Source organism: Marmota flaviventris, chromosome 2 (genome assembly GCF_047511675.1).
Source record: "Marmota flaviventris isolate mMarFla1 chromosome 2, mMarFla1.hap1, whole genome shotgun sequence".
NCBI classification, from domain to species: Eukaryota; Metazoa; Chordata; class Mammalia; order Rodentia; family Sciuridae; genus Marmota; species Marmota flaviventris.
The window spans coordinates 199,927,396-199,953,258 of NC_092499.1; the positions used below are offsets into that span (position 1 = coordinate 199,927,396).

Genomic DNA, 25,863 nt, shown 5'->3' on the forward strand with positions numbered 1-25,863 from the left:
TGTAAGGTGAAACTAGAACTGTTTAAAAGACATACACAAATCTAGTACATCAATAACCGGGGATTTTTCTTTTTTGCTATACTATTTTCACAACCACAGGTGTGCTTGCTAGGCAATATAACCATCACAGAAGCAAACATTAGGCAGAATACTGGTAAGGAAAACAAAGCAGAGAGCTACCAGATATACAGACAGCTTGGTTCCACATTCACTACTGCATTTTCAAGCGCCAAGTATTAACTGCACATTTTTGTTCAGCTAGAAAGAAAAGGATTTTTTTTTTTTTAGTTTTTTTTTGGTTTGTTTTAAATCAGTGCATGAATTTTTCTTTTCTCATTTCAGCAGATGGACAAACAAATGAACTCTATAGCTTTATGGAATGTTAAGGGTAAGGGGTGATACTGTGAGACTGACAGGCCTGGCTATTCTTGATTCTCTCCTTTGCAGTGCCCATGCAACTTCCCTGCATTATAGGGTCTTGTGTAGACATGTCTGAGAACTGAGCTGGATGAGTACACTTTGGAGATCTGGTGATAGGCACTAACAAGCATTATCAGGGTTGGTTGCAATAAAGGGAGAACTCATGGAGATTTAAAAATACTTTTTGATTCAGACTGTGGTTATGACTGAAGAGCAACAATTGTGCTGAGAACTGGAGGAAGACTGGGATGTGGTGTGAGAAGCTCTTCTCAACTCTGAAGCAAGCCTTACTCACCAAAATGCTCACCACTGTCTTGCACCCTCTGCCCACACGGCATAAAAAGTAAACAAAAGATACAGATTTCCAAAGGAAGAAAATGTAAGGAAGCAGAAGGACATACATTTTTAAGAGGGAAGAGAAAAACAAAGTCAATAGTTCAAAAGAACATGGGGGAAGGAATGTTTAGATTTTAAAATTTAATGCCCCAAGTTAGGAATATCTTGAGTACTCCTCCAGTGAGAGGCAATCTCTACAGAACATTGTTCTTAAATGACTTACCCAGGAAACAGATAAGGTGGTTCATAAGATATATAGCTTGTTTTTCTTTAGCTAAGTAGTAACAAGGAAAACAGATCCGATTGTTTTGAAAAGTTGCAAATCAGTAACATATTGCTGTAGGAAAGGGGGCTTAGTCACTCTTGTTATAATGAGCACTGAACCTTTTTGCAGTGTCATAACCCAGCTATCTGCCACAAAGAATCTCAATTTCAGGATCCGAGTTTCCTCAGAGGAAGACACTGTAGACTTTTGTGGTCATGAACTTTTGAGTGGCAACAGCCCAAACTGGTCAAATGTCTACAAGCCCTGAACCACAGGCAGAATTACTGTGAATTACCATTAAACTTGGATGCCAAATGATGTGTCTCACTCCAGTCCCAGCACCACAATATAGTCTCTATAACTTTCTGTACAACTTTACAACAGAATTGTATTTCAGTGACTATTTTGATATCAGATTAAACTTTCCAAAAAGTTACACATAATTCAGGTCTATTTTTTCTACCAGTAAGAGTTCTGCTAAGTTACAAAACCCCATAATCACAGTGTTCAGTTTAAAAAAATTAAGCACACAGTAATTCTGTCAATATTAATGAAATCAAAACTTCAGAATGCCGTGGCATTTATGTGACCAATCCGAGTTTTAGATACAAATACCAGCTGTTTATACCATGGACCATTTTTGCTAGGCTGAGGCTGTGAAAAATCGAAGTCAACGTACAAATTTTTGTTTGTTTGTTTGTTTTATCGCACAAAGGGATAAATGTGGAGGGTACAGAGTGACACTGAACAGATCACAAAGCATGATAGACATTAGTTCTCTCCCTCCCCAGCATCTCCTTCATCTCCCTGGTTTTCGGATGTCCACAGCTGCAAGAGAGAAAAAAAAAAAAAAGGTATTATTCAAAGTATGGCTACTCAAATTTATGTGGGAGTGGTTCAATCTATATCTTATTTCAATCAACTGTTTAAAATTCCTTCTGTATTATTGCATACACTGATGACTATACACATCACAATTTTAGCAGTCATCTATAACTAACTGAATTATGTTTAATGGAGTATAAATCCTCTCTTGAATCTTGGATAACAGTGAATTATTTAGCAGGTGAATAGGAAAGGCCATAAACCATCCAAAAGTAGTACTTACAGTGAGATTGTCCCTAAGTAACTGCATGATCAGAGTGCTGTCTTTGTAAGACTCTTCATTCAGTGTATCCAATTCAGCAATCGCTTCATCAAATGCCTAAAACACAGAGCCTTCAGCAAAGAATCTACATGTTCTTAGAATTGTTGAGTTTTTTTTTCCTTCTAATAAGTGACTATAATTTTTCTTCTTCTACAGTACTTTGGGGGAGCCTTGTGTTTATAAAACTTCATAATGTGATTATAAAGCACCAATCAGCAATGATAAAATTTCCTAGACAATATAAATTATGATTTTCTAATAAACTTGGCTTTATCTAATAAGTAACTAGTATTATTGTTAAGCCTAGCACATCTGTTCTAGGTAAATTCACACAAATTTTTATTTACCAAAAACTCTTCTAGAAAATCTCTTAAATTTTTTTTAAACTTAGATACAAAAAAATGTACAAGAGTGAAACTCACTTCACTAAACCTGATTTAATTAACCTGCTAAGTCTCAAATTTTCAATTCTGCAAATAGTTCAACAAAATTGACACAGGTATATTAAAATAGGCTGGAAATGATAACCTAGCACTTATATATCTTTATGAAAATACATATATCAGTGTCTACCATTCAATAAAACATTTGCTAAATGTTGTAATCATTCAGTTATTTTCTCAAAGAACAGAACTTTAAAAACACAATATTTATTTCCAGTTATCATAAGCGGTATAACTGTTTCTCCATTTAAGTTTTTACAGATATCCCACATCTGGGACAATGAGACTCAATAGGTTAAGAGCAGCAATTTAAGGGGTTCATTTCAGGACCTTTTCCAAACTTAAAAAAAAAAAAAAAAGAAAGAAAGAAAGAAAAGAAACAAACAACAACAAAAAACTGTGCGCATGTTTACAAATACATATAAAGAAAAGGCCAAAAAAAGACAGGAGGAAATATAGCACACAAAGAAAATGTGGTCCAGCTGGGAGTGGGGGGTGCACACCTGTAATCCCAGCTACTCAGAAGGCTGAAGCAGAGGATCACAAGTTTGAGGACAACCTGGGCAACTTAGTGAGATTGTGTCTCAAAAATAAAATTAAAAGAGGGTAGGTATTGGGGATGTAGCTCAGTGGTAGAGCACTTGCCTAATATGCACAAGGACTGAAGGTTCCATTCCCAGTACAGAAAGGAAGGGAAGAAGAGAGGGAATGTGGTCTGATTTCTTTCATTTACACAGCCATAACCTACTATATTGGAAGGAGGATGATGATGTAAAACCAAGGCCCAAAGCTTGATGAAAAACAATAAACCACCTTTACCTGGAATGTTCTGCAACCACCCCTCAAAAATAGTAGTAGTAGTAGTAGTAGTAGTAATAATAATAATAATAAATCAGCAGGAGTGTTGAGAAGGAATCACAAAATAATAGGCCTGTATTTCTTTCATAAAAGACGTAATCCTACCCTTAAAAAAAAAAAAAAATCTTCTAAAAAGTCCAAGACCATGAGGATGTCCCACAATAAAAGTTACTAGGAAGCTCAAAAGTCTATTAGGATTAGAAACCGGAGGATCCTTCTCACCGTTTTTGCCAGGCTGCAGGCCTTTTCAGGAGAGTTTAGAATCTCATAGTAAAAGACTGAGAAATTTAGAGCCAGGCCAAGTCGAATTGGGTGTGTAGGCTGCATTTCTTTCTTACTAATTTCAAATGCTTCCTGGTAAGCCTGCTGGGAGTTCGACACGGTGGCTGTAAGAAAGAGGAAAAGTATTAAAGGCTGCTTCTCCCACATGGTGCATCATAAACTGGATTCACAATCACAGTATTTTGACAAAGTGGGCTGATGTAAATGATCCATCAAAATGAGATGTCAGTGTCTCTACCATTCAATCAAACATTTGCTAAATGTTTATTCTAAGTCAAGTACTATATTAAGTGTTCCAGGGGAAACAATGACGAATATAACAAAGTCTATTAAACCAATCAAGAAACATAATCTTTAACAAGACGGAACATAGAAAAATAAGGGGTTTCGGAGTTGATAGACCCAAACTGAATTCCCAACTTTTAATTCACTAGGTACACAGCTGAGAATAACTCTCTATCCCTGGTTTCCTTTATTAGAAAAATGGGGCTGGGGATATAACTCAGTGGGTAGAGTGCATGCCTCACATGCACAAGGTCTGGGTTCAATCTCCAGCACAATAAAAACAAAAACCGAATAGACTCCCATCTAAACTCAAAGTTGTGAGAGAATAAACAAGACTTTAAAGTACTTGGCACACAGCAGGGACACACAGCTGTTAACACTATCACAGCACCACTATCACAATATCCTTGTGACAAAAGAAATGCATCACTATATGTCTCCCTTATCTGCAGAGTGTATGTTCCAAGATCCCCAGTGAATGTATAGTATTGAACCTCATTTAACTGTTTTCCTTGTATGTACATCTATAAAGTTTAATTTATAAATTAGGCACAGTAGGAGATTAACAACAATCATAAAATAGAACAATTATAATATACTGTAATAGGAGTTTGTGCTTTGTCATTAAGTACAATAAGGGTTATCTTAACACAAACATGGCCATACTATGACAGTCAATCTGATAAGTAAGATGACAATTAAAAGACCAATAGGCAGGGAACATATATACAAGGTGCATATGCCAAAGGGATGATTCACATCCCGAGGAGGATGATATAACACTTCATCCCATTACTCAGAACAGGGTGAAATCTAAAACTTATGAACTGTTTATTTCTGGAATTTTCCATTTAATGTTTTCAGGCCTTAGTTGGCCTTAAGAAACTGAAACTGGAGAAAACAAAACTGTACATAAAAGTAGACTACTATACTTTAACGTTCTGTTTCTAAAAAGACAGCTATCAAATAATTTCCAAGAAAAAGAGCTCTTCAAATGCACTCACTACACATCAGACTTTTTAACGCCCTCCACATTTACTCCTTAGACACATTCTGATTTGTCAACCCCCACAACCTCATTCCTCACAGCACAATGGTCTTTTACATTTTGATTACTGTGACATCATCTAATGTCTATGATGCACAGACAAAAGCAAAAATTGTTGAAGTCCTTACAAAAGGAGACTAGCTCCACTATTGGTCAAATTTGTTTAAATGTTACTTACTTTGTTTATTATCTCCAGATGCCACCTCAGAAAGATACCTAAAATAATCTCCTTTCATTTTCAAGTAGAACACCTTACTTTCTGGTTGGGTAGCATTGGGAATTAGATATTTGTCCAACAGCTCCTAAAAAATGATTCACATTATTAAGAACTTTGAATTATTTACATGATTCTAAAATTATATTTGAGATTCAAGATACAAACTACCACTACCAATTTTTTTGAAAATTAAAAATAACTTTTTTTTTTTAAAATCCAAGACCAAATGTTGTTTAGGTCATAACAGCAGATGCCCATATTCTTCAGTTAAAAGTCACTTTGACCATCCATAAGGGGTTCATTAAAACATAGCTATTACAATGCAATGCTATGCAAAAATGATGTAGAACTACACTGATAACATGGAAATGCTCTCAAAAGAAATCTGAGTGAAAAAGCAGAATAAAAACACAAAAGCCATATTTGATATTAAAATATCTATGTGTACAGGCACACAAATACATAGGGGAAAAACCTGGAAGGATTATGTTCACAATGGTCCTCTAGGTGATAAGATCAGAGTGATTTTACTTTGCCTTAACTTTAAAAAATAAATAAACCTGTCTTATTTTTGGAATTAGAGGGGGAAAAATATTTTTCCATTCTGGGAGAAAAAAAGTGATAATAGAACAAAAGTGATAATAGAACAAAACTGCCAAGAACTAAGTTCAGAATCAATCTGACCTGGGAAGAAACCCCTTTTCTGCCTGCTGTCTCTATCACCCTGGACCGACTGCCTTCTCACCCAAGCCTCAGTTTGCTTGGCTGTACAATGGGGGATCACAATGGCCACCTTCTAGGGTAAACTTGAGGACAAGTGAGCTAATGTACATAAAGTGCTTAACACGATGGCTGGCACGCAGTAAGCACTCAAAAGAGTCTAATACTATTATTAATAATAAATTCCTTTAAACATTTATGCTTACAACAAAAGTAGTTCTGAAGGAGTCCAAGCTTCGTATACAGAGCAATATTTTCGAAGAGTTGTTTTAGAATGTGGCATCCTGAAAAACTGGTTAAGAGGCAGTAAGTACCATGCTCTTCTTCACATTCTTTCAGATGCTCTTAAAAGCTGGTCTACATTTCAGGAATTATGGAACTTTCTTGCCCTTGGAATGCATGCCATACTTCATCTGAATACCAGATGTACCTAACATTCAGGAATTAGTGCACCATTAACAAACCCCCAAATGACCAACAGGCAACAAGTTTAGCCATGATACTGTTTATCTTACACCATGAATCTAATAAAAAGAGAAGCTCAATGCAAAGCTTAATTATAAGGGGATTTAAGAAGACGCAAGGGGCAGTAGTCATTTTAATATTCTTTGCAGACAGAGTGTAACTCCTTATGGGTTAGGGATGAGAAGTACTGCCTGATGACTGACAAGCTTTGTACTGGTTTTTCAAAAGAAAGGTGTCATGGGCAGTAATTCGGAGAGGCAGCCAGCAGGGGAGGAGGTAGGTCAACAAGTGTGAATTCCTTTTCCCTTCAAAGCATCCCTCACCGTTCATTTTTACCTGATTTCACCTGGAAGAAAAAAAAAGTTCCCAGTGGGCTCAGGATGTGAGGGAAAGACAATATGATCATGATTTGCTCTAGGATATGCACCCCTCCCATCCAACCCCAAACTGTGGTCACAGAGAGTCAACAATCTCCCTCTAGCTTATATAAAACACCGGAGAGGAGAATCCCCAAACCACCTTTGATTTGGCTTTGGAACGCATACTGAACTTGAGGAATGTGCCTAATTTTCAGACAAAATCAGGACTCTCCACTGTGAAGGCATGGCTGGGGAGAGGATGAAAGGCAGCTCAGCTTTTTAATCCTGCCTCCCCTACAGGAGATGACATCACTACTCAGATGACTATAGAGAATAGCCTATCTGTGGCTGCATCTAAAATCCTGTCTATTTGGCCTCAATTTCTAAAGAAAAGATGTTGACTAAATCCTCCTGTTTTTCACAAGCTTTTCTGATAAGGGAGGAAAATAGCCCAGAAGTGATGAACAACCTCTGATCAAGCAAAAAAGGGGGGAGGGAGGGGAATCATATCATGTGCATAAAAGTGGGTTGTAAATGGTTTTTCAGCTTTCCAGTATACTCAGACACTCTTTCTCATAAGCTGTTTGAGAGTTTGCATTTGGACAGTGTTAATACTATTTAGAAGTCACTCTTTAAAGAGAAGCACTGGCCCCTTACCAGAACATCATTGCAGATATCCTGCAGCTCCGCCTCTATCTTCTCACGGTACTCTTTGCCCATCTGCTGCTTCTTCTCATTCCTCTCTGTTTTCTGTTCAATGCTGGAGATGACGCGCCAGGAAGAACGGCGAGCACCTACCACATTCTTGTAGGCGACAGAGAGCAGATTTCTCTCTTCATTGGAGAGTTCGTGCCCCTGTTCAGTGACTGCCTTCATGGCTGCAGCCATGTCATCATAGCGCTCAGCCTGCTCAGCGAGTTTGGCTTTCTGTACCAGCTCACTTTTGTCCATGGTCATTCCCTAGAACAAGAGCAAGAGAAAAAGAAAAGCAGATGTCAGGCTTCAGGGCCCAGGAAATACATGTGTGAATCTTCTTACAACCCCTCTGAAAAGCCTACCCAAAAGTGAAACATCTAGCTCCAAATGCCATCGACATTACAGATCACGCACTAAGCATCTATACTGTCAGGTACTTTGCTAAGGCCTTTATTTGGGTCAATTAATTTTCCAACACACACCAAAGAGAAGAATCATGAATCAAGGTGGATGGACTTGGGCTCTACCGATCACTAGCTCTCCTACTCAGAGGGCAATGATCTTGGTTAGATCACTTAACCTGAGAGCTCTAGTTTCCTTATTGGAAAGCAAGAACACTACCAACTCCCTCAAAGAGGCTCTTACAAGGACAAGTGACCTAATATACATGAAGTACTATGAAAAGTTTAAAGCATTATATACAAATACCAGGTACTAATTTTGTTTAGGTATAGGTTGCAAAAAATAAAAAGTATACAGGATGTATAGAAACAGAACTTAAATAAATTTATTTGAACCACAGAAGTTCATTTAGATTTTCTCAAAACAAAAATCTCAGTGTTTTCAGTTTATTATTTTATCGAACCCTTTATACAGACCAATCAGTGAACGCCTCTTAATCACCTCACCTTAAGTTAGTTCTCCACTACAATAATCTTAGAAAGTGCAATAATTTTTTTTTGAAAAAAGCAACTAAAAATGATTTACTATTAAAAGTTAGTTTACATACTGTTAGCTTAAATTTACATATATCCCTCTATGCCATAGAGTAAAAATATGCTTATTCATTTATTGATTTTTGTGGTATTAAGGACTGAATCCAGGGGTGCTTTACCACTGAGCTACATCTTCAGCCCCTCTTACTTTTTATTTTGGGACAGGTTATTAAACTGCTCAGGCTGACCTCAAACCTGTGGTCCTCCTGCCTCAACCTTGAATCTCTGGAATCAGAAATGTTCACCACCTCACCCAGCATACCCATCCTCTTTCAGGCACCAGGGATTGAACCTAGGGATGCTTAACCACTGGGCCACATCCCCTGCCCTTTTTATATTTTATTTAGAGAAGGGTCTCACTAAGTTGCTTGGGGCCTCACTAAGTTTCTGAGGCTGGCTTTGAAATTGTGATTCTCTTGTCTCAGCCTCCTGAGCTTTTGAGAATACAGGCACATACCACCATGCCCGGCTCCAGCTCATTTTTTAATTTTAAAGAGAGAAATTCTAAACATGAGGCCCAAGCACACAAAAATGCATTATCAAATGAAGCACAAAGATATCCAGGCAATTTAGAAAGAGTTGATTCTCCAGTTCAGAACTATGAATTTTCTTCCTACTGCTTATTATCTAAATCATATTCAGAGTTACCTCCTATATACAACTTGCTAATTGTAAGGTTACATTTAGTGAAGTAAGTCTTGCCTAGATCTATGACATCTTCACTCACAACACTAGAATGTAACTACAGCACATAGTAATCCTCAGGAAAGACTCCATTTGCTGCTTCCCTACACATCCCAGCACATCCCCAGCAGTTAGGAGTCAGCAGCTCTGTCCAATCAACACAGGCAGAAATGATGCTGCTTCCAGGCTCAAACTGTGAAAATCCTGCATGTAGTTCCCCAAGCTTTCTTCTCTTACAGCATCCACCTAAAATGTGTTCTAGATGATGCACTCATAAAAGCACGGACTGTCAGCCCAAGTCCCTGGGTAACTATCCAGTATAGAGTGTTACTAAGAGATAACCTAGTCTACTTTAATACAAGAAAGAAATATCCTATCATCCCAAAATTACATGCTTTCAGTATACCTAATTTTCTTGACCATAAAGTTTTTGGGATCAGGATAATTCCTAAATATTATTAAATAATCGTACAATTGTTATTCCTGAAAGTACCAAGCACAGCAGGAGGAAACCAACTTTCAATGACTCAATTTACAGTCTGCAGTTATAAGTCACTAGAGGTCCAGCTCAAAGTTCATACAACAGCACTGATGCAATTCTACCTATGAAAGATTCCAAATAATAAATTTCTGGGCAAAAGCCAACTCAAAGCTAAGCTATCCCATACCGTATAATAATAGAAATATGAGGGACGGACCTTGCTGAAGGATGCCACAAAGCTCTTCGACCTAACTAAGCCCAAATTAAGTACCCCCTTCAACCCCCTTTTCTCTCCTTCTTCAAGCATTTAAAATTTAACTCACACTTTGAAGAATTTTGAGTACTCTTTGAGACCTCCCAAATGTCCTCACCCTATTTCCTAAAATAAAACATGGCCTTTCTGATTTGAGGCCAACTATTTCAAGCTTCTCTGGGATCATCATAAGAGTTCCTAGAGATTGAAAATCATCATGTTACCGTGCGACTAAATGCATATTAAAAAACAAAAAACAACAACAAAAAAAACTATTCATGTATCTACCCATTTCAAAAAATTTTAATTCTACATATACACAGAAACAATTTAAAACAAACAAAATCCATAGCCAAATGTCCTGATGTCTACTGCTTACATAACTTTTGACTTATATAACATGGATTTTTGAAGCAGCTAGACCAATTTCAACAGGAAATGGGTTACACAACACCCAGCAGTTTGGAGCAAGGCAGTAGACAAGGGAGAAATGAAACCATTCCTCTTTCTACATCTACAATAAATCTCCCATCCATCATCTTTCCCTATACCCACTGGTTTCAGTCTCTATCTCCAGCCCCCTTCACATCTTTGCTACGAGACCATCTTTTTTGTGGTACTAGGGATTGAACCCAGGGCCTCACATGCTACACAAATGTTCTACCACTGAGTAACTTCCCTACCAGCCCCATCTTCTTAAAAGCCCAGATCAAGTCACTTTCTGCTCAAAATTATTATTTTCTGCTGGAGAGCAGAATCAGATCTCAATGCCCACCCTATCAGTGAATGCTTGCCAACCTATCTTCTCAGATTTTTCCCATAAAATGCCTGCCACACAATATGTGTTTCACACTTACATACAAAGTGTGATTTTCTATCTTGACTCACTAAAGTCAATCCCTCTATCTGGAATGGCCTTCCCCACTCACTTGGAATATAAAGTTCTTCAGAGCATGGCTCAAAGGCCACCTCCTCCAAGAAACCTTTCTTAAGCCCAAGCTGTGTAATACCAGAACCACATGTGGCTATTCACTTGAAATGTGACTAGTGTCACCCACTGAAATCATAATATTTTGGTTATTGTACAGAAATTAATAAAATTTTTAATTTCACTTGGGTTTTTGTTTTTGTAATACTAGGTACTAAACCCAGAGCCTTGCACAGGTGAGGCAAGGGCTCTACTACTGAGCTATACCCTCAGTCCTCTTTAAAGAAAAATTCAGATTACATATAGTTCACATTCTGTTTCTACTGAATGATACTGCTCTAAGATAAAATGACTCTCACAAAGCACTTGATCTATACCTGTCATGTCTTATCACATTTCTTCAGTATTAAAATTATTTGTATATACCTCAAGTCCCTTCCTATACAAGCTCCTTTTGGGAATATCTCCCACAACATCCTGCACATAATCAGTAAGAACAAATAGCTATCCAATGAATGGATAAATCCTAAAAAGAATAAAACTACAAATTTGGTAGCCTTCTCTTTTCTAAAGAAATTCAAAGCTTCTATTCCTCAAGCATATTGAAAACTCGTATTTGCACCTCACTCTGTGTTTCTGGCCCTACTTCAAAATCACTCTTCCTAAACTACTTCTTTAGCTCTGCCTGTACTTTCTTTTTTTTAAAAATTTTTTAATATTTATTTTTCAGTTTTTCGGCGGACACAACATCTTTGTTTGTATGTGGTGCTGAGGATCGAACCCTGGCCGCACGCATGCCAGGCGAGCGCGCTACCGCTTGAGCCACATCCCCAGCCCTCTGCCTGTACTTTCACTCAATAACTTTCAGCACTTTTGGTCACTCCACCAAGTCCACATTCCACCTGGCTTTCAGGGTCCTCATAACTTGGCTCCTCCTGGTCAACCAGGCTTTCTCACCCACTGTTCTCCATGTACCCTTCTCTCAGGCTGGACATCACCACATGACCTATAAAATGCCATGCTCAAACATACTAAAAACTGCTTTTGTTGTTCTCTTCATGTAGAATCCTCTTCTATACTCTTTAATTCCTGCCTATGCAAACCCTGGCCAACCATCCAGGGCCAGAAAGCACACATTGGTCTACCATGCCTATACCTCAAATACATATGGAGAGTTTCTTTATGATAGTCTATGGTACAGATGATGAAAACCAAACCATTTACAGTTTCACATGTTTCCTCCAAGGAAAACTGCATATTTATTTCACACTTAGTGTCAAAAACTGTGCTCAGTACAAGACTCATACTCAAATATGTATCTGGTAAGTTTTTCAACACTCATTACTGGGATAGCAAAGAACACAGCCTGCCTATGTATGCTGGTACAGCAGAAAGGCAACAGGGCTGTATCACAGCACAATCTGCCACTACACAGCCTTAAGACCTTTTACATCCTAGTCTTCCAGTCTTAAAAACAAAGACAAGAGCATCTCCCTTAAGAGAGTTGCTGTGAATATGACAGATAGGGAATTAAAGAACATTAGATGTGCAAACTCTTCTTAAGTAATACACAGTGCATGGGAATGGGGTTGTGGCTCAGTGGTAGAGTGCTTTGTCTAGCAAGTGTGAGGCACTGGGTTCAATCTTCAGTACCACCACATAAAAATAAACAAATAAAGGTTCATCCACAACTCAAAAAAAAAAAAAAAAAAAAATATATATATATATATATATATATGAGAATGAAAAGCATAGTGTAAAAATGTTTTGAGGTATTATTATTATGGTAACATCACTGCTTAAACCCACAAAATGCTGTGAGGTTGGATTTTTTTTTTTTAAATCTGTTTATCCATCTATCCATCCATCCATTCTGGAGACTGAACCCAGGATCACTCTACCACTGAGCAAGCAAGTGGGTGAACTATCAACCAGTACTGCGAATCAAACCCAGGGACATTCTATCACAGAGCTACATCCTCAACCCATTTTATTTTTTATTTTGAACAGGGTCTCACTACATTACCAAAGCTGGCCTTGAACTTGCAATCCTCCTGTCTCAACCTCTGGAGTAGCTGAGATTACTGGTGTGCACCACCATGCCCAGCTGGATTTGTTTTTAAATATACAAGCCCATGAGTAGAAAAAGCAAGTCTAAATTATTCTTGCACAGGAAATAACCCCTCAATGAAATAAAAATGGGAATACATGTTAACTGACCCTTATATTTATAAGTTCCTAATCAAATTTTCTAGAGATGACAACTAGTGATGGTTTATCATCAGGATATAATTTTTCTTCTGAGCTTTATAAAGGACTATAGACTGGTCATCAAGCCCAGTACCATTCTCAGAGAGTCAAAGATACCACAGTAGACAAACTCATTGCAGGACAAAGTTGGGGGTGGGGTGGGGGGTTGCAGGGAGAGTGTCCTAGCTCTGCAGTGAGCTAAGAGAGTTTTCCTGTGCCTGGCATATTTCAAGAAGATAACGACATGCTTGAGAATAAAGTTACCAAGCACTCTCATATGGTAGTGACAGGTGTCAATCTGTCCGAAGTAACCTGATGCAGCAAGTCAGAGGACTAGGAAGCATTTGCTAATAAATATAGCAATTGCATAGTGAAAAACATTTAAATATACAACAATAGGGAAATGATTTAAAAAAAGAGAAAGTAAGATGGCAGAAGACTACATGACCATCTATGAGTCATAAAAGAACACAGCCTGTGATAAGCACCAGGAGTACAAAATAATTTGTTTTATAAGAAAAACTTTTTAAAAAACAGAAGTTAGAGGTTTAGAGAAACAGAAAGCTATGAAAAATAATTCTAAAGGTGTCAACAAAATAACTATTTCCTTCAAAGAAACAAAACCCTAGCCCAGATAACAAATGCTGGAACAAGAGTATCTAATAACCAACATAGCCCCACCATCTCAATTCTTTGCCTAAGTTTTTCTAATCAGGGTCAAAATTCTGAGAAGTTATTTCCCAGTGTCCAAAGGCGATACCCAAGGATAAGGACAAAAAAATGACTATAATCAATCTTTCTCACTATATATATGCTTGTGCGTGCTATGTGTGTATACATATATTTTAAAGGGCACTGCAAAGGAAGAAAGAATTTGAAAATGACCGGACTCAATGGCGCAAGCCTACAATCCCAGCGGCTTGGGAGGCTAAGGCAGGAGGTTTGCAAGTTCAAAGCCAGCCTCAAAAACTTGGCAAGGTCCCAGGCAACTCAGTGAGACCCTGTCTCTAAATAAAATACAAAAATGGGCTGGGGATGTGAGTTAGTGCTTGAGTTTATCCCCAGTATCCTCCACCCCAAAAAAACAGATTGAAAATGATGGCTGTGGCCATCATTAACTTTCAACTATATTTTATTTTTGAGGAAAACAAAGCACTCAATTCTAAAATAACATTGAGTTAGAAATTTAAAATGAGGATTCGATCATCTCTTATATATCTGGAATTACCCAAGTTTTATATAAAACATACTGGTGGAATCTGTTTCAGGAAAGCCCTACATACAACAAATCCGGGCTTCTATAGAGAAATTAAGCGACCCCCCCCCCCCATATTTCCATATTATAACTTCTCTGCATCTCAGTTTCCTCACTGTTAAAAGTAGATATTAACAGCTACCAAATAAAATAATGCACATAAAATGCCTATCTGGTGCTAGTCAAAATAAAAGCTTACTCATAAACTACTTCACAAAAATGTAGTGCATATAATCAATGTGTGTTGAAAGAACTGCAAAAGGAAAAAAAAAAAATAGATTATTTCCAAGAACTCTGGATTAGTCACTGAGAGTAGTTCAAAAGAAATGAAAGCTGTATGACCTTCCCTCCCAGAACATAAACTTGAATAGTTGGAACATAAGAAAATGTCATACCTTTGTGGGTTACAATGCTTCTCCTCAGAAAAGCTACCTGCTAGAATTAGAGGAAAGTGGTTTACTTCAAAAGTATATAGGTCCCAAATTCCTTTTATGGGATGAAGAGCTGTGGTTAAGAGAGAGAAAGGAAACTCCAGGTGGTGACAGGAAAACAGATGTATGCATAAAGTACAGTATGTTTTTCTAAATGACAGAAAGCAAAGGCCAAAGTGGAAAAAGGAATGAGAACAATTATTAATCCAGAGAGGAAACTGACAGGTGCCATGGATGCAGACACTTTTAGGTCCTGATGCCCCAGGGCACTGACCAATTATTGCCTTCAGTCTGGCATGACTGCCAGGTGGCAGTAACTTGGGCGTTACCCCAGCTCAGATAACAAGGCGTGGCTCCAGGTGCAGGCCTCACCTGCAGGGGTTGAGCTACACTCCCGTTCCTTTGTAATCCTACCCCTTTGCCCTTTTTGGGATAGAATGTTCCATGGAACCACCCCTTGTATGTTCCCTATATAAGAATAAAAAATTCCAGCGGCTCTCTCTCTTTCCATGGACCCTTAAGGTTGCAGAGTCGTCTCCAGAATATTGAAAAGGTAATTCTGTGTGGTTGCGCGCTTTCTTTGTCATTTTCTTGAGTTATTGGAATAGTCAGACTTTGTGAACCCAGCATTAGGTCGCCAGCTAGCATAGATGGCAATAGACAGGAGCATCTTGAAAACCTAGGCTCAAAGTCTCAGTGGGGTAAAGAACTGACTGCAAATTCTGAACAGCAGTCGGATGTATCATTCCAGATAGAGCAACCACAGAACCACGAAGTAGAAGTTACAGCTCTGGAGTCACTCTGCTGAAGGGAAAACCTGCCAAGCTCCAGCAGGAGGGACTGAGAAAGTCAGCAGGACCAGCTGGCTAGTGGGTGTTATCCAGAAAAAAGTCAAGTACTCCTGGCTCTCAAAGAAAACTACTCACTGAAAAACACCTACTCTAAAAATGTCTGTGTGCCTTTCTACACACAAAGTAGAGTCCTGTAATAAATTTCATTTCATTCAAACATTTGCAGGTTCTTCGTTAGAAACATAACATGTTATCTGAAATACAAAATCATTAACTTTATGTCTGGTGAACACTGAATGGTGAGGGGAAACTGTACCTGTATTTCAGAATTCCTTCTTTCACATCAATTTTGAATACCATTGTTAATTATGTCCAATTAGCCATGATTAAATTTAAGCACCCAAATAAATGGCAGCCAAAGTATACCCTACACAAAGGTTAAAAAATAAATGGTCAATGAGTGAAGGGGCATTTACTATGTATCTTATTTCTTTCAATTCTAAATTGCTTTCTTTGAAGATTTTTTTTTAAAAGAAAGACACATGTTAATTAACCTTCGCCTATTTCTAAAATGGGTACACATTGATTTATTGTAAATGTCTTTGTTGACTCCACACTGGATTATGAGCTTAAGATAGGAATCCAGACTCTTGTATTTGGATACTCAACATAGAGCTCAATGCCTACCACACTGAACAGCAAATCACTTAATCAAGTGACACATTTTTGTAACAAAGTGAACAAGTTATTATTGCCCATGTGGACAGGGCAGGTAGATGACATCTAATCTATAAAATACAATGTACATATAGTCTATCTTAGACTACTGTTTGAAGAGTCAGCTCTAATCAGGAGACAATACTATGCCTTTTGACTAATATTTTTCGGTACCTATCACCATATTTATAGATTCAAATGGAGTTTCAACAAATCTTTGAAATACCATCTATCTTTTCCATTCAGAAATCCAATCAGTTAGCTATTGGGCTTAATAAAAATATCCATTGTTTATGGTCTGTTCAAATGGACAAAGCACTTAGGGATTTATAGCAACTCATTTAATCCTAAGTATTCTTATGAAGTAGGTGACACTGTTCCCTTTTATAAAGAGTAACTCACTTAGAGTCACACAGCTATAGCTAAACCAACATTAATTTTAAAACTAATGTTCTTTTCTCAATGTCTTCTAAAGATCAATTATTATTCCCAACGCTTACGTCAGGAAAAAACAGACATCAATTTTTTGAAGAATCATGCAAAGTTGGTATATATTTTAAAAACTCATCAAACAAGCTTTAAGGTGAAGTTCTCAATGAAAGGCAAAAAATAATAATGGATAGGGTTCACATCTAATTTATTTTGCCCTTTAATAAGTTTGTCCTGGTCAAGGCCATTCAGAAATAACTCTTCTTGGGTTGCCTACAGAAAACAATGAAATAAACAACTAGGACAGGAAAAAAAAAAATCACAAAATAAAGAACTGCTAGAATAACTTGTCTCTGCAAAGCCATCATTCATTTTCATCTCATTACAAGTATTTGAAACATGTGACCATGCCTCTTTTAGAAGATCTTTGGTAGAGAAAGCATTATCATGATTCACTTTGAGCACACATATCATGAAATAAAGCACTGTATTCTATTCATCCTTTTTAAGCATTCCCCTTAGAAAACTCCCCTCAGTACCTAGCTCCAGCTGTTAGTTTCTCCATCCTGATGTGCAGATGACTATGAGGATCCTATATTCATGCAGCAATTAAAATGCTTCTAAAACTTAAAAGTTGCTATTACATAAGTGTGATTTCCTGCCCCCTAATGTGTGAACTGTCATCTCTCCCTAGAGGAGTGTAGAAACCAAGCAACTTAAAAGTCCCTCTACAATGAAATTTTAGTTCATTCTCTAAGGTATCCTCATTTACGGGAAAAGTACTTTGTTACCACATGAGCAGGCAGCATAACAAGATGTAATAATTTAAAATTTTCTCTCTACTTATGTAGATCTTTCCCTCATTTCCTCTACCCCGACAATATATAGAAAACCTAAAAATCAACCAAAAAAAAAAAAAAAAAAGTAGTATGATGAACAGTATATAACGATGACCATGATCAAATTCTATTAGATAAAGAACCTGGAACTGTGTGCGACAAAGGTAGCTGATGAACCTTCTCCCTGGTCTGAAGCAAGTACCAGAAAAACTGGATTTTGCAGAAGTTTGTTTCCTGATGTACACCAAAAGTATCATTCCCACAGGCCAGAAAAGGTATACCCCCCAATAAATCACAGTATACCTGTCTTTAAAATTAGCTATAGCCTCAGTTTAAATACATTTACTTTAATAGGATATATGTAAAGAAAAATGAAGGACTAAATGGTATTCACCATAAAATATAGACGTTATTCCATAAGTAGAAATCTATCATTCCCTAGAGCCAAACCACCTGGGTTTGATTCCCAATTCCAGTACTTACCTTGTGTTGGTATCCTTGGGAAAAATTACTCTTCTGTGCCTCAGTTTCCTCATCTACAAAATGAGGCTAACAGTACTTACTTCTTATTGGCTGTTACAAAGACTGAGTTAATATATATGTGCTTAGTGCACAGTTTATGCTACAAATGCTAGCTATTATAATTATACCTAATGCTACTTCATCAGTTGGTGAACATTACAAATAAGTGGATTCTATGTTATATAGCACATATGCTATAACTAAATACGTGTACGTTCATGCATATGGTCAAAAACTATTAAAAATATATACTACAGAAAGGTTGATCAATGGGTATTCTTTTTTGAGAATTTTAATATTTATTTTTTGGTTATCGGAGGACACAACATCTTTGTTTGTATGTGGTGCTGAGGATCGAACCCGGGCTGCACGCATGCCAGGCAAGCGCACTACCGCTTGAGCCACATCCCCAGCCCTGATCAATGGGTATTAAGTTACAAGTTTGATAGGAGTAAGAAGTTCTGATGTAACAGTAGGGTGGGTGACTATAGATAACAATTATATACTATATATCTCAAAAACCTGGAAGAACTTTGTTTAATCTGATTTAAATATTATAGGATACATACATGTACTGAAATATCACATAGAACATCATTTATTTATTTTTTTTTAATGTGATGGAATTTCCTTTGTTTATTGTAAATTTTTTTTTTTTAATTTTTTATTGTTGGCTGTTCAAAACATTACATAGTTCTTGATATATCATATTTCACAATTTGATTCAAGTGGGTTATGAGCTCCCATTTTTACCCCATATACAGATTGCAGAATCACATCAGTTACACATCCATTGATTTACATATTGCCATACTAGTGTCTGTTGTATTCTGCTGCCTTTCCTATCCTCTACTATCCCCCCTCCCCTCCCCTCCCCTCCCCTCCCCTCCCCTCTTCTCTCTCTGCCCCCTCTACTGACATTCGTTTGTCCCCCTTGTATTATTTTTCCCCTTCCCCTCACTTCCTCTTGTATGTACTTTTGTATAACTCTGAGGGTCTCCTTCCATTTCCATGCATTTTCCCTTCTCTCTCCCTTTCCCTCCCACCTCTCATCCCTGTTTAATGTTAATCTTCTTCTCATGCTCTTCGACCCCACTCTGTTCTTAGTTACTCTCCTTATATCAAAGAAGACATTTGGCATTTGTTTTTTAGGGATTGGCTAGCTTCACTTAGCATAATCTGCTCTAATGCCATCCATTTCCCTGTAAATTCACATAGAACATCATTTATATGTAGAGTTTTTATGTTACCAATTTAAAAGGGGCTGGGGATGAAGTTCAGTGATACTGCTTGTCTGTTAGCTTGTGTGTGACCCTGTGTTCAATTGCCAACATGGCAAAAAATGAATAAACAAATTTAACCTAATATTTTTAAAAATTTATATTTCAGGTGCTTATTTTGAGTATGTCATAATGTATCAAAGACTGCATTACCATTTGCACTGTACAGATGAGAAAATGATTCAGAAAGGCTGGATTTGTACATGTAAAAGAAGTTCTATAATGATATATCATTTTTTTCAAAGCAACATGTACAAAAGCAGGGTTGGGTCTTCACAGAATGTAACTAGAGAAAAAAAGAAAAGTGAACTCTGTGATTAAAAAACAACAAAATTAAGAGCTTATATTTAACAACTTAGTTTGTAAAAAGGCCTCATGAAAACTCCAAAGTTAGGAAAGCTAAAAACCAGAAGATTAACATGCTTAAGATTACACAGTTAGAAAATACTGCAGGCGAGAACTATATCAAATTTATTTAACTTCAACTTCAGCACTCTTTCTGTTTCTGTATCAACAGTCAAGTGGGGAAAATGCACTTTTTGCCACAGCCCAAATCTCTTAGAGACTCTGCCTGGGGAACTAGCATCAAGGGAATTTGTTCAGCCTGGTTTACAGAGGCTGCCTCCCAGATCTATAGAGCTCCAATTCTAAAATGGCTTCAACATAACACAAGCACTGCATGATGGGAAATGTTCAGAAGATTATAGGGTAGAAGCCATAGGAGCCATACTCCAGAGGCTGATGGTCCATAAATATTTGCTACTGACAAAAGAGAATATTCAATTTGCAAATAGATATGTGGTTTAGGCCAAATCACCTCATTTTTGGTAAAGTCTTCATCTGTAAGATGGGTGAATGGTTTCTTATCTCACTGAAGGCAGAGGCCAGGAAAATAATTCTGCAGTTGCTACCATTTAGAAAGCCATGCTTAAGATTTTAAATTAGGGGCTGGGAAGATTTTAAATTAGGGGCTGGGGTTGTGCTCAGTGGTAGAGGGCTTGCCTAGCATGTGTGAGGCCCTGGGTTCGATCCTCAGCACCATATAAAAAGACATTGTGTCCATCTACAACTAAATATATATATATATTTTTCCATTTAAAAAAAAAAAAAAGATTTTAACTTAGACCCAACAAAATTGACAGGTTTCACACTCACCATTCTGTGTGCAGCTAAGGACAAGGATCCTAGAAAAACAGGTTCAGACAACTGAGACAGCCCTAAGAAATGCAGTGCACTGGAGGCAGTCAAGAAATTCACCACCAAGAACAAATAATACTTATAAATTTTCAATAGGAAAATGCGAAAAGCTGAGTAACCATGTGTTCAGTTCTATAAACTGCATATGTATGTGGTTTCATATGAACAACCGAGACAATGAGAAGTGCAGACAACTCTCATATTTTTGTAAATGCTTCTTCACCTTTCTGTTTTGGCTCCTGTGACCGGCTGATTTTATATATTCATAACATCACCTTGCCAAATTCCATCTCCCACACAGGGCAAGTAAAATCAGAGCCTGATGCTACCTAGCCTTACCAAAGAGAAATGCAGTGAAGGTAAGGACAAGAGACATGCATTTTTAAAGAAAGGTTGGCAAATTGTCTTACTAATGCTGCCACCTTTGAAACCCCCATTACATGCAAGTTCTCCATTTGCAATAGACAAAGATGTACTCATCTGATGAAAAAGAATCCACATCACGCCCACCCATTCCCCACCCGGGAGGCCATCAGGCAAATTTCAGACCGAAAAATGGATGGGGGAATTTGGGGCAAGGACACAAAAGATTCTGGCATTAAATGTCACTAAATAACATGGGGCGGTATTCCACTACTCAGCCTGTGGTATTTTTTTCTTCCTGGGGATCCCGCCTGACTCAGTACCCGGTTCCAGTGAATCCATTTTTGATTCAAACCTCAACCCTGCTTTTCCCAGGGAATCTCCGTCCTACCAAGCTCCCAAACCATTGAAAGATGATGAAACGGCTTTACTGCAAAGTGGGAGGGGGTTTTCCCCTGCAGTCCGCCAAGGTTAAACCCTTTACTCCTCCGGGGGAGTCCAGCTGGGGTGCTGGGGCTCGGAAACTCGCCCGCGTGGTGAGATTTCAGTTTCTGGAAGCAGAATGCACGGAGCAGTCGTGACAGGGATGAAGGAGACGGTTCGCGCCCACCGAATCCCAGGGAGAGAGGGGGGCTCGGTAGGGTGTGCAGGGGGGGCGTTTCCGGGGCCCACGCCCGACCGTCCCTTTCAGCGCAGTACGGAGCCGCACCCGCCCGCCGGGCAGGGCTGCGGGCGGCGAGGGAGGCCCAGGCTTCTCCCAGAGGCAGAGGGCCCGGCCCCGGAAACAGGGAGGGGCCGCGGCAAGGCCGAGCCCGCGCCGCAAGCGGCCGCGCGGGGCCGAGGGGGCCGCGCGCCGCTACCCGCGCAGGTCCCCCGCGGGGCCACGGTGGCTGTCGCGCAGCCCGAGAGGGGCTTCTAGCTTGGGCCCCTGGGGGCCCCGAGGGGGCCCGGCTGCACTCACCGTGGCAGGGCTGCAGGGGCCTAAAGTGCTTCCGACGAAGCTCTAAGAATGGCAACCGCTTCCTTCCCAAGCCCACTCCTGAGGCGGCGGCAGCGGTGGCTGCAGTTGCGGCGGCGACGGCGGCAGCTACCCCGGCTCCGGAATCGGCGGCGGCGGTGGCGGCAGCTCCACTTCCGCTCCGGCCACCACTTCCGCTCCGGCCCAAGTCCCGCCCCACCTTATGCTGTCTCCTCATTGGGCAAACGAGGCACGGGGTTGCCCTGGCCTCCCAAGAGGGGCGCTGACGGAAGGGAGGAGGAAGAAGAGCGGAGGGCAGGGATGTAGCAGACTGGGGAGGGTGTCGGTCTCTGGGTGGGAGAGAGGAGGGGGCGGGCGAAGGGGAAGGAAATGGGGCGGGGGAGCAGGAAGAGGAGGTGGGAGGAGAGAGGGCGGAGCTGGGGGTGGTGGTCAAGTAATCGGATGTGTGGGAACGAGGAGGACTGGGAGAGAGGTTTGGAGAGGGGCTGCCCTCTTTGCTTTGGGTAGGAACTCACAGGGCCCCGAGAATTCGAGGGTCATCGGCCCCCACCCCATGAAAGTGATCCTCTCGGGGTCGGAGGCCGAGGGCAATCCCGTTTTCTTTGTGCTTTGGGAATACTGGTCCTAGAGCAGAGAAATGTGCATTCCTATATTTTTTAGTTAATCCAGCTTTTAGTCCTTTAAGCTAATTCTTCCCTTTGTGGACTGAAAAGGCCACAGGAAGTGCCAGGAACCAAACACACCAAGGACTTTTAAAAAACAAACAAAAAACCCCCCAAAACCTGTGTACATTATTTATTCATTGAGAATACCCCCTCCCCAAGGCTCCTAAGGGAAGCTTCAGCAGGGGAAAGAGGTCTCCTTGTCGCCCCACTCTCTTGGCTGCTGTCATCATTATCAACATTTACAAGGTAGTTGACTCTTAAACCCAGTCCTTCAAAATGCCTCCGCCTTCATTCCCTTTCCTCCATTCTTTCAACAAACATTAAGCAAGCTTTCTGCTTAGTCCGGGAGACACAGAACAAGACAGACAGGCGCCCTGCTGGCTTAGAGTTTACAGACTGGTAGGAGAAAGAACAAAGTAAATAGGCCTTTGTCATCTCTCCTTTACCCTTACTTAGCTTAATGATAGACTTCTAATTCACCACCCTCCTCTCATCCCTGCCCCCATAAACTGCCAAATGATCTTTTTAAAAATGCAGTTGTAATCGTGTCCCCTTTCTTGCCTAAATCCTTTGATGATCACTTAGACCCAAAAGTGAGACAATCAAGGTTCTCAAGAAGCTGCCCTTACCCTTCAGCCATCACCTGCTATTTTTCTCCCTTTCTAAACACCCCAATCCTTTGCATGACTCCTTATCCTTCTAATAGGGCGTTCCAGCATTGCTAAACAGGTTGAGTAAGTTGCCAACATTTTAAAAAAACAGATTGCAGTGTGGACAAAAACCTGCATTCCTCCCTTGTCTGGCAACAGTGTGCCCATTTTCTGTATGGTAACAGTTGGTTGAGGCAGAGAAATGGCTGCCCATTTCTCTGGACATGGACTTTCCAAAGGTCAGGGAGTGGTCACAACCTGAGTTTCCCTTTCTCATTATGTTATCTGACCTATAGCCCATCACCACTGGACCACACCACATGGCCTTAACCTAATACTACATTACCTTTTAACTTGAACAAGATTAAGAGAGTGTTGTGTAATGTAAAAAGCATGGATTTTAAGCAGAATCACTGGATTTGAATCCTGGAGAGATTTCCTAGTACAAACTTCCCCATGGGAATCTGCCTTTGGCTGACCAAAGGCCAGTAATCTAGAGACTGCTCAGACTGCAGTAAACTTTAATGTGACATGACTGTGTCTTATGCCCCTATCCAGAAAATAGCCTATTGGGTCAGAAGGCTCATAATGATTACACCACAAATTACATCATGAGTGTGCTGAGTGAACAGCACTGCCCTTTGTCAGGCCTTTCTGAGTGCCTACTAACAAGTTGCATGGATTCTCCTTTCGCCATCTCTGCATTCTAGGTCAGGGGTCAGCAAACCACAGCTGTTAACTGACAGACACAAAGATATTAAAATATATTGTGGTAGATGCAACCATAGGACTATCAATACGTGTGGGGTATTATGGGGGGTATTATGGTATTATGGAGAGAAGGGCATCTAGCCCATCTTGGGAGTAGTTGGAGAGCAGGAAAGACTGCCTAGAAAAGATGGTACTTGATCCTTAGATACTACAATAGATTTTTTTAAAAATAAAGAATAGGGGCTGGGGATGTGGCTCAAGCAGTAGCGCGCTCGCCTGGCATGCGTGCGGCCCGGGTTCGATCCTCAGCACCACATACAAACAAAGATGTTGTGTCCGCCAATAACCGAAAAATAAATGTTAAAGTTCTCTCTCTCTCTCCCTAAAAAAAAAAAATAATAAAAATAAAGAATAGTTTTAGATTTATAGAAAAATTGACCAGATAGCGCACAGAGTTCCAATATTCCCCTTTCCCTCAATATACAGTTCCCCTGTTACTAACATATTGTATTCATTTTGGTACATGTGTTATGATTGATGAGCCAATATTGATACATCGTCATTAACTGATGTTCATCGTTTGTATTTAGAGTTCAATCTTTATGTTGTTCAGTCCTAGAGGTTTTAATAAACATAGGATTTGATGCACCCGTCATCCTTAAGAAGAATTTCATTGCCCTAAAAATCCTGTTTCAATCATTCACACCTCCCTCCCTCCCCTACTTTCAACCTTTGGCAATCACTAACCTTTTACACTCTTTAGAGTTGTGCCTTTTCCAGAATGCCTTAGAGTTGAATTATATAATATGTAGCCTTTTCCATTTGAATTCTTTCATGAAGCAATAGGATTTAATGTTACTTTATATCTTTTATGGTTTGATAGCTCCTTCTTTTTATCACTGAATAATATTCCACTGTATGAACAGTTTGTTTATTCTTTAACCTATATTTAGATTGGCCTGTGTCTTCCAAAAAAGATATATTGAAGTCCTAAATCTTGATATCTGTGAACATGATCTTAGTTGGAAAAGGGTCTTTGCAGATTTAGTCAAATTAAGATAAGATCACTAGAGTGGGCCCTGATCTGACATGACCAGTGTCCTTAAGAAGGAAAAAAAGAGACACATGGAGAATGAGAGAGGCAGAGACTGGAGCAATGCAGCTGCAAGCCAGGGAGCACCAAGGATCAATAGCCACCACCAGAAACCAGAAAGAGGCTTGGAAAGATTCTACCCAGAGGCTCCGAGGAAACATGCTCTTAGACACATTGATTGCAGACTTCCAGCCTCTAGAACTGTGAGCGAATTCACCTCTGTGACTTTAAGCCACAGGCTTCAGTACTTTTGTATTTTATTATGCCAGTCCCAGGAAACTACTAGACTCACTGAGGTATCTCTTGATTCAGTTTTTGATGATTATGAATAAAACCACTACTATGAATAAAACATCTGCATGCAGGTTTTTGTGGTGACATGAGTAAACACGGACAAGGATGACTGCTAGATCATACATTAAAACTATGTCTAGCTTTGTAAGAAACTATCAAGTTGTCTTCCAAAGTGGCCGTACCACTTCTCATTCCTTTCAGTAACACAAGAAAGTTCCCATTGCACCACACGCCTGATGACATCTGGTTAGTCCATTTTATTTGTTCTTCATGCCTATTTGTTTTCTGTTATTCTGGATTTTAGCCATTCAAAGTGGTAGCACGTAATGGTAACTCATTATTGTTTTCATTTCCAATTCCCTGACGACATATTAAACATCTTTCCACATGCTTATTTGCCATCTGTGTATCTTCCTTGATGAGATGTCTGTTCTAATTTTTTGCCCATTTTTAAACTGGGTTGTTTGTTTTCTTATTATTGGATTTTAAAATTTCTTCATATGTTTTGCATATCA

At 39.3% G+C, this 25,863-nt stretch overlaps 1 protein-coding gene across 1 annotated transcript; it reads right to left on the bottom strand.

The window, feature by feature from the left end:
- Positions 1-1,703: 1,703 nt before the first annotated feature.
- On the bottom strand, positions 1,704-22,104 carry Ywhab (tyrosine 3-monooxygenase/tryptophan 5-monooxygenase activation protein beta). The gene is made up of 6 exons (XM_027954121.2): positions 21,918-22,104; positions 7,503-7,805; positions 5,263-5,386; positions 3,692-3,855; positions 2,130-2,225; positions 1,704-1,849 (listed from the first exon to the last, which is right to left on the bottom strand). Exons 2-6 carry the CDS (start codon positions 7,800-7,802, stop codon positions 1,793-1,795), a joined length of 741 nt encoding a protein of 246 aa, XP_027809922.1. The 5' UTR covers positions 7,803-7,805; positions 21,918-22,104; the 3' UTR covers positions 1,704-1,792.
- Between the last annotated feature and the right edge of the window lie 3,759 nt (positions 22,105-25,863).